At 36.4% G+C, this 13,518-nt stretch overlaps 1 protein-coding gene across 7 annotated transcripts in view; it reads left to right on the forward strand.

The window, feature by feature from the left end:
* The window catches only part of LOC126852534 (growth factor receptor-bound protein 14-like), a 293,126-nt gene that overhangs the window by 97,198 nt on the left and 182,410 nt on the right, over positions 1 to 13,518 (forward strand). For all 7 annotated transcript variants that reach the window (XM_050597430.1, XM_050597431.1, XM_050597433.1 and 4 more), the window contains exon 7: positions 4 to 135. In XM_050597430.1, coding sequence (XP_050453387.1) covers positions 4 to 135 — 132 coding nt within the window. The remainder of the gene's footprint in view (positions 1 to 3; positions 136 to 13,518) is intronic.

Here is a 13,518-nt window from a genome sequence, read left to right on the forward strand (position 1 = left end):
CAGAATTATCTGTTACGGGAGGATGGTGACTGCCCGCAGGTATTCAGTATGGTGTGGATGCGGCACGTGAATTCAAACGGTTGGAGGAAAATGTATATGTTGCTTCAAGGCCGGAAACTGTACACGACGAAAAAGGTAAGTCTTTTGATGTTATAAAAATTTACGTACTCGTATGTGACGAAATAATCTGCAATCTTTATTTCACATTTAAAAAAATTTTAAATTGCAAATGTGATTAATGAAAAGTACAGTTTCATCGAAAATCAGCAAATGGACATATATCTATGTCCGTTTGCTGATTTTCGATGAAATTGTATTTTTTATTAATCACCTACGTAATTTTGATGTATGAGTTTGAAAGGTTTTGCGGCGAAAAAATTACTTTTGATAGCCGCCTTAATTTAAACGTCCGTCATTATCTGCCATTTTACCAGCTGATGCATCAGAACATAGAAAGACGGTACATAAATAAGCACTGTTTCTCGGTGTTAATAAGCGAACACATATGCCACTTACGATGATTAATATGTTAACATGAAGTGATGGCGAGTTTCTCTTCTTTCCTACGCCCGATTATCTTTATATGAGATCACGGTAGAAAATCTCGCGAAAGAGATCGGGTTCTTACTGACTCATCGTCGGTGAAACGTTCTTCAAAATCCGAGTAAGCGATTCTCTAGATGATAAACACTCCACGTGCATTTGCGATCGCTCTCGCAGGTGTTAATACTTTTCTCAAGGACTTCGCACGGAGCCAACCGTTGTGGATGAGTCACGACGTCGACGGCAATTTATTTATAAATCATTAAGCGACATTAACATGTAACAGCTGGAAGGTTTCTGCTGCAAAGATACGACAAGACCAAGAATGCGCCACGGTCTTTTTATGATCGAAGCAAGAGAAAAAAGAAAATCTTATCGACAATGTAAAAATATCACGGTACATAAATACACTGCGAAATTTGAGTAGTAAATTTTACTGACAGTTTAATGTTTATGTTTATTTTATTCGGTTCTGTGCTGTATTCGCGATACGGTTCGGTAGTTCTTTTTAAAGAAGTCAGCTGACAGGCCAGGCCTCTCATCCTTTTTTTTTTTCCTTTCGCGAAATTATTCCACGACACGTCGAGAGTTCGATAGTAATATTTGATATCCGGCTGAGTCATTAAGTCAATTGATTTGCCGCCTTCACTCGCTATAATCGATACCCGAAGCGCAAAAGCAGTCATTTTTGAGATAACCAGCGGGTAGTTAATGCACGGTGATTTTGAATTCAGCCCGTAGGCGTGGCGGCGCCGGCAACGTTTGTTTTAAAATTAATTTTATTCGATTATCGATCCCGTACGACCGGAAGCTAACTAACCGGTGGTGCTCGCCCGTTAAAACTGACGCGTGAAACGAGATCGTTTTCGCGGACGCGCTTCCGAATCGCGCGTCATTAATCGCCGCGTATTAAAGCCGGGAATCATATCGGCGCACGAGCGATTATTCCAATATATCCCGAAGAAGAAAAAAAAAATAATATCCATTTGTCACCCGCGCATAAAATATCGAGTGAATTACGACCGCGATCGTTTCACGGCCTGGTGATACATCTAGTTAAATAACGATAGCGCGACGAATTATTACAGACACAATCGTACACGCAGTCCGACCGCGTGAAATATTATCGCTGAATATTCCCGTTATCTGCGTATATCAATGCTTCGATAGATGTTCGCTAATATTCTATTTAAGCGCGATATGCACGCTTAAATAGAATACTTGATATAATATGAAAATAAAATAATAAAAGAATATATAATAAAAATTATTTATATAATAATATAAAAATATTTGATGTAATTTTACGTTATTGTGTAATTATATAATTATGTTAAAATTTTATTTAATCGATTTTTATTCTGAAGTGAAGGATATTGACATATGACAAGTCTATTTATTCATTTACTTTTTTTTCGCACAAAGCATATGAATTTTTTTTATAACGAGTTTGCAAATTGATTATTGTCGGTATTGTTAGCGAAATTCACTATTAATGAAATTTCTTTCGCGGAATATAGGCGCGGGAACGCCATGTGTTTTTCTTTTGTTCTCTTCGGCGCTGGAAGAACTGGTTTGAAACGCAAATTGATTGGTTTCGCGCTCGGTTGAGGAGCGTAAGAATATGATTTAATTATTTCCCCGACCGGTATATCAGCGACTGATATCTTGTCGGAACGAAAGCGTCGTTCCGTAAAAAAAAGCCACGAGCCGTCATCATTGTTACATACCGCTTTGCTCCGACACCTCGATACAAGACCGCAAGTATGTCATTAATATGATAAGTGATATAATCTCTTGGCGGAAAAAAAGGATAAAGTGTCGTGACGCGATGACAGGATGACAATACGATGACTTACAACAGCCGCGACTCGAGCTTATCGGTTCTCGATTACGATGACTTGCAGTGGAACAAGCGAATAATCTGAAGAAAAATAATTCTTATTTTTTATTTAACTAAATTTTTTAAATTAATGTCTTTAATGACGATATGAATATATATGATTATTTTGATCAATTAATTATTTATATGAAGTTTCAACATTACAATAAAAATATAATTTAATTAAAATCAATATACAATATTAAATATTAAATTAAAAGTTTAATCAAAAATATTTTAATAAAATAAATTAGATTTTTAATAAAATGGAGAATTATATTTTTACGATTTATGTGTCATAAATTGATAAAAGATTGAAAATAATAAATTGTTCTTCTGAATGTCTGTACAAAACCTGAGCACAATTTTCTTAATGGTTATTTAAGTTTACAGTTACTATTGATTCTTATAGAAAATTGCTTATTGTAATTATTGACAAATAAAATAAAATTTTTTGACAAGGAAAAAAACATTTCCAACAAAATAAAAATTTTCACATATATTAAGAAAACTAATAAATATTTTTGCTAAACTTGATTTAGATCCACTTACTTGTTTAAAAGCTATTTACCAAAAATTATAGAAAAATATTATCTGTCTCTCTCTCTCTCTCTCTCTCTCTCTCTCTCTCTCTCTCTGCAAATTACTCGTTTTTCTTTTGTTTCTTGCAGTTGATTTCAGGGAATATTCACGATCAAAAGTTTTTGTCACAAAATAAAAAAAATATTAATTATCACTATTTTCTCTCACTATTTACATATTATTTTGTGATACTTAAATTTTTTTATAATCTAGATTTATTTGATTTTTCAAACAGTATAAATATAAGAAATGTTTTTTTCTTTTCTTTCTAATTTTTGACAGTTCCTGCTACTATTATACAGCCAAAAGAGATCCTTTAATCACTCATTTGTCATTCTGAGGGGACTGTCAGATGCAGCTGTATGCATATGTATTCCGCGAGCTTCGCATTTTCTTGAAAATTCCCTTCGTAGATAGGGATAGATTTTCCGATGCGCATCCCCTTATCGTTAATTTCGATATTGCTCTTATATCCCTTCGGAGACGCGATCTTTTTCTCTCGTGAATCGCAGAAGTTTATTTGCGATGGTAAGTTTAGTTGAAATTTTATGAGACGTTCAGCGAACTCGGGCTCGCTCGAATAAGGGTTAATTACTCTTGGAAAGTTTCTCAACTACATCCTTTCTCGACCAAAACGCCAAGGCGAAATGCCTCGCGAAATACGCTCGCAATTACCTCGAGCTACCGCTCGCCTCTGTCTGTCTTTATCGCTCGCGCTCCATCGATTTCGCTTCTCGTTCATACGCGCGAGAAAAGACGCCTTTTCCGCCACCGTCAATTTCCTCGCCGAGTCCCCGTCATCATCGTTCCCCCGATATTATACATTAAAGATCACACGCGAACATACACGCAATGGATCGCGGCCATTGTATGGATATTCGTGCACGTACGTATTCCTGTTCAATTGTAATCGCAAATTGCACCACCACATCGTACGGAATTCCATTGTTCTTGAAATAATTGTCTCACTCGTTAGTTTGAAAATCGTCTAACACGTGCAGTCTACCGGGAAGAGTACGAGGCGCAGCAATTATTATTTATATTATCATTATTATTATTGTATAGATTTTTTTCTCTCATCTAACTTTAAGGGGAAAAAATCTAGAAATAATTACACGATCTGAGTGCGATGTCTGGGTGACTTTTCGCGGATGCCACGCGTTGGGAGAACTTCTCGAGGTAATGGAGAGGAACGCGACAATTGTGTGCGAAAGCGAGGCAGACGTGCAAAGGTACCGATGCTAAATGATACGGTTTTTAGGGGTGTGAGAGGGCCGGTGAATAATCCTTACTAATCTTCGCGCCGCTATTTCCATCCTCCCGGATCGAATAATTTATGAACTCTAGCCGCGGCACGGCCTTATCTCGGAGTACGACCGACTCGAGATATCATATCCCCGGACGCGATATATGTTCGCCTCCTCTTAATTCCTAGGCCGCGCGCGCTCCCTTCCTCGGGCAGGTGTCATCGAGAGAGACGTTGTTACCGAAGCTTTAACGCTAGACCGCCCTTTATGACGGTCGTAAGCCGCGGCGAAACGAGTCTTGTTTATTGTTCTTTGCGGGCGTATCAACGAGAGTGCCGCATGTAATATACACATTCAATGTACGTTGATGCACTTTGGAGGGCCAGAATGAACCCGCGTCCTCTTATCATCTTCTTGCGTTCTTCGCGCGTTATACATTTTTAAAGATATTGATTTATCGCGGATTCTATTGTACGTTACGCTCGTCGTGATGTACATCAGTTGCACACATGCTACAAAGTTTTATAGCTCCTCTTTCTATTTCACACTGTATATTGTATATAATTTTTAAATAAATAAAAGTTTTAATTTTGCATCTAAAGGAGTTCATATATATATATATACTTGCTTGGAAAATATTAATATCAGATTTCGAAAGAGATTAACTTTGTAAACTCAAATGGTCATATTAAATAAGATATTAAAAAAGTCATATTAAATAAATTAATTTGAAGGAATATTTAAATACTTATTAAATTTTTTGTAAATTGAATTTAAATTTTATTAAAAATATTTAAATTTCGCATCTGAAGGAGTTGACGTATATACGTGCTCGGATACGCTAGAAAATAATTAATATTATTTAATTTTTAAATAAATAAAAGTTTTAATTTTGCATCTAAAGGAGTTCATATATATATATACTTGCTTGGAAAATATTAATATCAGATTTCGAAAGAGATTGACTTTGTGAACTCAAATGGCCATATTAAATAAGATATTAAAATAGTCATATTAAATAAATTAATTTGAAGGAATATTTAAATAGTTATTAACTTTTTTTAAAATTAAATTTAAACTTTATTAAAAATATTTAAATATTTAATTTTGCATCTGAAGGAGTTGGCGTATATACGCGCTTGGATACGCTAGAAAATAATTAATATCAGATTTCGAAAGAGATTAACTTTATGAACTCAAATGGCCATATTAAATACGATATTAAAATGGCTGTATTAAATAAATTAACTAAAGAAAATACTTAAAATCTTATTAAATTTCAAATTTAAATTCTTATCAAGTATTTTGCATTTAAAGGAGTTGACGTATACTTGCTTGAAAACAATATTAATATCATGTTTTGTAAGAGATAATTATTACTATGACTATATTAAATAAGATTAGTTGCGTTTATGAATTACTTGTATTAAGTGAAAAACATGGACGATTTACGTTCGATTTATTATAGAAAGTCGCGCCGATGTCCGACGTTTTTATTGTCGGGCCAACTCTCAGGATTCGCCGTCCCGACTGCGTTCAACCCCCCGTTTTACTCTCCTCTCTCTCTCCCCCCTCCCCAATGGAGTCTGACCTCATCCCCGCTAACCCCCTTTTTCATTTCCTCCCTCGCAGTAACGGGCGTGGCCCCGTTATCGCGGAAACGTAGCCGCGACGGCAGGATAATTCTCTGTCCGCTACGTACGATCAATTTTATCGGCAAAAAAACCTCGCGAGCGGGGAGAGAGAGAGAGAGAGAGAGAGAGAGAGAGGGAGAGAGAAAAATTGTCGCGCGTTTTCCCGTAGAAATATATAAATACTCCTTCGCGCTCTCCGGCTATCGGCGGCCTTAAACGAGTTTCGTTACTTAACATAATTGTCGTGCAATACTCGAGAAGAAGGATCTCGTTACACGTGAATCGACAAATCGGAGAGCGGATGAAATATCCAGAAGGGGGACGAGGAGGGAGAGGGAGAGGGGGGGGAGGAAGGGAGCGTACTTTATCGCGATTGCGATGGTTCACTCTTCCAATTTGTCCTTACTTCTCCCTGTAAATTGATCGTAAGTAAGTACGGTAATTGCATTAACACGTGATGCACAGTGCGCCGTAAAGTCCCGAGAGAGAGAGAGAGAGAGAGAGAAAACGTCCGATCGTGGAGATCCTTAAAAATATATATCGCCGCTTTGTCCAGTATTGCGGAGATTAACGGGAATATTTATTTGACAAAATATTATTTGATGAGAAGAGAGAGAGAGAGGAGAAAAGATAAAGAGAGAGAGAGAAGTTATAGAAATAATAATTTTGAGGATTATATTGCGTGTTTTATTTGTTATTTGTTTTTATATTTTTTTATCTGCAAAAAACGGCGAAATTTGATTGTCTCTCAACAATATGGGTTACGTTTCCCTCCGTTTCAAATTTTTTTTTTTTTTTTTCTTTTTTTATTCGAGTCTTGTGCAATAACGCCCGCGGTGAACAATGAGATTATTGTAACGCCACGACTAATCCTCGAAGCGTTTGCCTGCCTCCATCCCTTCGGACGTCACGGTACGCAGGGAACCTTGACGCTGTCAATCTCGATTTACACGTAATAACATCCGCGCACGCTGAGAACGAGCCGATAGATAATTTCGATCCGGGATATCGGGATACGATCGCGGCGAGGCGAATTGAACTCAAAATGAAACCGCGGGTGCGCATACGTATATTTTCCAACGAAGCTCCTTAACATTGCGAGAAGGAAGGTGAGAAAGAGAGAGAGAGAGAGAGACAGACTGCTTTTATTGCCGCAACTTTAACGATCGCAATTGTTCTCGGCCGTCATTATTTACGCGTTACTTACACCTCGCCGAGAAAGATGATCACCGTTCGCGTTACTGCGTTTACTGTGCCCCGTGTGGTCATAAAGAACGCATTTCGCAAGACATAAATTACGGTGTACGATATTAGCCTGTCGCGTTCGGTACACGAAACTACCTTGTGTTTTATTTCCAACGTTAGATATGCCGTTATCTTCATTATCGTCAATTTTCTTTTACCTTTTTTTTTTAACTCTTTTCTTGCTTCTATTCTTTTTTTTTTTTTTTTATATGGAATATAAAAAATATCTTTTTCATATATGAAATATATGAAATTGAATTCTCAGAGAATTTTTTTTTTTTTGTATTTAGGAATCAGGGAATTCTTATGGAATTTTATTGGGAATTTATTAATTATCGGAGAATTTGAAAAAAAAAATTTTTTTTCCGTGCTTAAAATATATTGTAATATATCTAAATAATATATCTATCTCTGTTTATATATTCAATGTCTTAACGAAATATTGAATATGCAGTATACATTCTTTATTTTCATTTTTAATGCATTCTTAACGCAATTAAAAAATTTTTATCTTTACGAAAGTTATTCAATTTTTTTTTTTTTATTTGTAAATTTAGCATTTGAAACTTAACTTGTTCTTCGTTTGAAAAATATTAGAAAACGCATAAAAGTATAAAAAAATTAATTTTAGAAAATTGCACGAAAAAATGTTCGAAATATCTTCTTTCCCTGGAGTTTTGAATAAAAATATCTGGAAGATCAGACAATGTTTAGCGAATTTTTTGACAAGCTCACAGTAGGCACCTCTTGCATCGTATCTTGAAAAGAGATATCTTGAATCTTCTACGCGTAAACTTTATTCTCTCCATTTCTTACTGATTTCTCTTTCGGTACATCTGAAATTTATTCGATAGAGCTGAAAACGCCGTTTATCTTCCAACTATATTAATTACTTCTCTACGTTCTTTTATCACATCATATCTGTGCTCTTACGCTCGCATACTTGCCATTATAGTCGCGCGTCCGACGACGTAAATGTAATTCGGGATATAACGCTTGAGTAAATTGTTTGTACCCTAGTCAAGGCGACGAGGGTACATTGTGCGACGACCGGCCGGGCGAAGCCGAGAGGATACTCGGGGCGCACTTTGTCTCCAGTCACACGCCGTGTAAGATCAGTGTCCTGTCACGGAACCCGGAGACCTCCATTGTTCTGTTTATCGTCTCATCCGATTCCTCGGTGGGGCGAGGGAGGGGAGGAGGGTCCCGGGGCCGTAACTTCGGTCCGCTCGCTCGCTCGCTCTTGGTCCATTCACCAAGTTTTCCGCAGTTTCCGTCTGTAATCGAAGTTTCGCGTAAGCGACCGTGCGGCGGGAAAGAGGGAGAGCCAGCAAGGGTATCTTGTATCTCACGGGGAACGTTAGCGAGTAGATACGGCGCCGTTACGAAAGATAACGACGGCTGATTTACATAGAAGAGCTGGAACTCCGGTCGTTAGCTGTTAGACGCGCTAGCGATCGCTCTGCATTTATTATCGACTCTCGGCGACGACGACTACGAGGACGGCGACGTCGCGGTTGCCTCGCGCGCGCGCGCGCGAGAGAGAGAGAGAGAGAGAGGAGCTTTTTATCTAGAACCGCCTCGCCTTGCAAGAATCGGAAGACGATTCTCAGGAGTGGAAAGCCGAGGGTGGAGAAACGTCGGCGCGGGAAAAAAGGGGCTGACGGTTTTCCGCGGCAAACAACCGTGACTGATGATCCGTGGGCGATACCTGCGCTCGCGCCTTCGCAAAAAGAACGATACGATAATTAGATACGCGCTCTCGTAGCGAGAATTGGATCCCTTTCGCGAAAGTCGAGCGAGGGCAGATATTCTTTCTTCTTCTTTCTCCATTCCGTCTTTATTTATTTTCACGAGATATCAAGACTAGTCATGATGTTGTCCTGTCCTTGTCTCGAAATTCGAGACGAGATTTTTTTAATTAGTTATTAATACCAAGAGTAAGATTATTAGTTTTTAAAAATAGCTAAAATATATATATGTTTGTGTGTAAATTAGATGGGAAAAAATCACTACATTATACAGACTTAAGAAATTTTATTTATGAAATATATACGTTTATATTAACAAATTTAAATAATAAACAATATAAAATTGTAGATAATTATTTAACTACATATATTGTGTACATATACAGGGTCAGATCGAAATTTCAAGGTTTCATAGGAAATTGAATTTGAAACAAAAAAGTTCCAATAAACATAGATCCGGAAACGCTTCGTTAAAAAGTTATAATTAAATAAAGTTCGAAAAAATTTTTTGATTTTTAAAAATAACTTCCAGACTCATTTATTTGAAAAAAGTAGCAAAATAAATGTGATAGATAATTAAATAACAAACTAAATTACACTAATTTTATTTAATTCTGACAAGGTGTTTAAAAAAAATAAATAAAAATAAGCTTAAATCAACGAAAAAAAAGTAGAAACTTGAAAAAAATCACTTTTTGATAGTCTTTGTGTAAACAGTCATAGTGCAAACATTGCAATAAAAAATATTCTTATTAAATTTTGATCATAAATAATTACTTACACAGAGCTATAACTTTTTAACGAAGCGTTAAAAACGTTAACGTTTCCGGACCTATGTCTATAGAAACTTTTTTATTCCAATTTCAATTTCTTATAAGACCCTAAAGTTTCATTGACTTAACCTGGGACACCCTGTATACGTGTATAATATGTATATATTCGTTAGCGTTAAATACACACGTGTAGTGTTTAGAGAAGTAAACGAAAAACATAAATACAGTAATAAATTGTTTTAAATTATTATATATTAAAAGATTATACATATTATTAAATATTATTTAAAACAAGTGTTCAGTATTAGATAAAAATTCTTAATAAAATCGAAGCAAGCCAAAATTTTTGCTACTAAGATTCATTCGAAATCAAGACAAAATTTAAATTTCCGAAAATTTTCAATAGCTATTATTTAATACAATATTTTTACGAATTTATTCGTCTTGTCTCGAGTCTTACACAACTCTATTAATGAGAGAATCGATAAATAATATTAATAAATATAATAAATAATATTCTTTAATTTCTCACCTAATCTAATTGTTGCTATTAAAATTTTGATCTTGCAAATAATAATATATATTACAATTTCCTCGTGATATATACTCTTCCACCTTTCTTAATCGCCCTAATCATTGGTACGCAAAGAAAAGATAATCGCCTTTGTATCCGCTGTTGTCGGGCGCCACGCGAGCCATTCTCACTCCGATCCTTCGCCCTTCCTCGCAATTAACGACGAAACCATCCACCGACCGAAAAAGCTGGTGGAAACCCAGCGAAAGAGCTCTCATTGCTCGAGAGAGAGAGGTGGTCCATGCCGTCGACGACCTGGCCGTGGCTCCTCTTCCGGAAGAGCGAGCCGCTTGATGGATTACGTCGACTAACGGCCATCGTCTGGACGCGTTAGATTAGCTGCGCCAACGAGGGCGGACCTTCCGTTACCGGTAACCAAGACCGATCGTCTCCTCTCTCTCTCTCTATCTATCTCCCTTGTTTTTTTTCTCTCTCTTGCCTTACCCTTCCTCTGACCGATGAATGGAAATTGAGGCGGATAGCCCCGTGTCAGTAAACTGGTTCTTTCTCGCCGCGCTCAATCATGGGCTCGCTTGTTCTCGCGCGTCGAAGTTATCGAGGCACTTAACGAGGCTCGACTTAAACGAGAGAGATGGGGATAGAAGGAGGAAAAGCTCCTCGAAATAACCGCGCCGATGACGCGGGGAAGTGATGCGCGGGATGAATACAGACTGTATCAATAGTCAATTTTTTTAATAATTTTATGTCGAAGTGAAACGAAAGAATTGAATTATTTATAAGATAAAAGATAGATTTTATTATGTATCAGGGTGTCTACTCCCTTAGAAAAACATATATGGAATTTTCTCAGGGAATTTTTTTGCACCTGGAAAATCTACCTTGACATTCTCATAGAATTTTATTGAGACTTAGGGAATTTAAAAAAAAATTCTTTCTTTGATTCCCTCTCTCTCTCTCTCTCTCTCTCTTTGTGTTTAAAATATATTATAAATATATATTTATATCTCTGTTTATATGTATATTGAATGTCTTCACAAAATATTGAATATGCATTTTCTATTTTAATTTTTCGTGATAAAGAATAAAAATGTTGTGCAAAGTAAAAATTTTTATCTTAACGAAAGCTACTTACTTTTTTCGATACACTTGTAAATGTAGCACTTGAAACTTAAGTGGCTTTGTGTTTTCCCTTTGTGTGAATGAAAAGCATGCAAATAAAAAAACTTAGAAAATTGCACTAAAAATTCTTTATCTGGACTAATATTCTCTATGTGGAATATTTTGAACAAAAATATCTGAAAGGTCGAGGAATTTTCAGGAAATTTTTTTACAAAATTTGAGTAGATACTCTGTGTATGTAAAGAGAATATGCTAGGAATATTATATTTATTTTTTATTTTTTTTAACGGATTGATAAAATAGTACACATATGTCGACAATAATGACCATAAACGCAAAATATATAAATATAAATAACATATATCATATATAAATATAATTAAATATAAATAATTATATATATATATATATATATATATATATATATATATATATATTATAAAAACAGAATATTAAAAATAAGAGTCCCATTATATTTAAAGAAATATCATGTGTGTATAATCAATTTGAAGTTGATTTTTTCTACAAGTAAATTTTACAAAAAAATATAAAAATAGAAAGAAACGTGTGTGTTGCGGACGCACGCACAAAAATATCCTCAATTTTAATTTAATTATTAAATTTTATTTATTTATTTTTTTTTCTTTGACAAGTTACTGTCATCGATGCGATCTCATTCACATCTTACGATACTCGGGCGGGGGCGACGAAATATTCCATTGGGACAGGTTTCGTAAATCGTTAAGGGCTATGCACTGGATAATGCGCGCGACGACGACATTGGCATTCTGTGAAAAATGAGCCCCGCGCCTCCGAGAGCCGGAGAAGTGTCATCCTCGCCAATGTTTTATCGCACGATCCGCCATATTATAGAGGATAAATTCCATTGCTACTTGTCCGTACTAAAAAAGCGGGTTAAATTCCTTGTGAAACACGATAAGCTTGCGCATCGGTATATTTTCCGAGCGGTCCAAGTGAAAGAAAGAGAGAGAGAGAGAGAGAGAGAGAGAGAGAGAGAGAGAGAGAAGAAACCCTCCCCTTCCTGACCGTCATAAAGGAGGTCATAAAGGGTGCATAGCATCGCGCGTATAAGGGGTGACCATAAATACGCGAATAAATATCTCCGAGAGCTGCGGGATCATCGATCTTTTGTTTAATAAGATCATTGGTAATGATGAAATTTTTATGTGTCTGAAAAAAATAATCTCTTTCGTGGCAAGGAAACGAAATTCAAGATGGACGAATAATGTGGACTTACTATTTTTTTTTTTTTTGCCGCATTGCACCTCTCTCGCTATTATCATCATCCTTTCCTCCTTTTTACGCAGGAGACGAAAAGGATTAACCGCTGGCTTAACAACTGCCACAGGTTAAGCGTGCACTTAAAGTCGTTTCATCTCTCCCTAAACTCGCCTTTAATGGCGCTCTTTTTCTCGTAATGCCTTCCTGGGGTGACCCTTTGTGCACTATTAGTCCCTGAGAAGTCTAGCTTTCCTTCTTCGCGGGTGGGCAGAAAGAATGGCAGAAATAGAGCGAGGCTCCGTCTTTTTCCTTACCCAATATTGTTCTTATTTCCTTTTTTTTTTTATTTCTTTTACGCGGTTTCATGCCAAAGACAATAACGCTTCAAATTTAGTAGATTGTGATAGAAAAGTTTAGAAGCTGAAGTAAAAATAATTTATAAAATCCATTAAAAAAAAAAAAAAAATACAAAATTCAATTTTAATACAAAACTACTTTTTTTTAATATTTAAAATGGATCTTAAAAATTGTATACAAGCTTTTTCTCGAGTTTTCTTCTCGGCGTAACACTCGCAGGGACACAATTGCGTTTACTATATGCAGCACGTGACGAGCACGCGCCAGCTGTCAACACCGCTAGCCGTGAAGTCAGTACTCGGTACAACGACTCTTCATACGTGTCATCCGTTGAAAAGATTCCGTCTGTGCGCGCCAATGTTTTGAGGTACATTCGCGACGATGAGATTCGTTGCTGGACCGGTTTCTCTTGAATGGCCGGCCGGGCGGCGAAGAACACGTTGCGCGGGAACTAGTTGACAAATACAGTTAACGTAATCGTTCCTTTCTTCGCTCAACTGCTTTGGCATGGACCAGCATTAAATACGCCAAGGAATTATTCCATTTGTTGTGTCATATCTTTTAGAAGTAGATCTCGTCTGGAAAGGAGTTATGACACGAATATAAAT

This window comes from Cataglyphis hispanica, chromosome 10 (assembly GCF_021464435.1).
Source record: "Cataglyphis hispanica isolate Lineage 1 chromosome 10, ULB_Chis1_1.0, whole genome shotgun sequence".
NCBI classification, from domain to species: Eukaryota; Metazoa; Arthropoda; class Insecta; order Hymenoptera; family Formicidae; genus Cataglyphis; species Cataglyphis hispanica.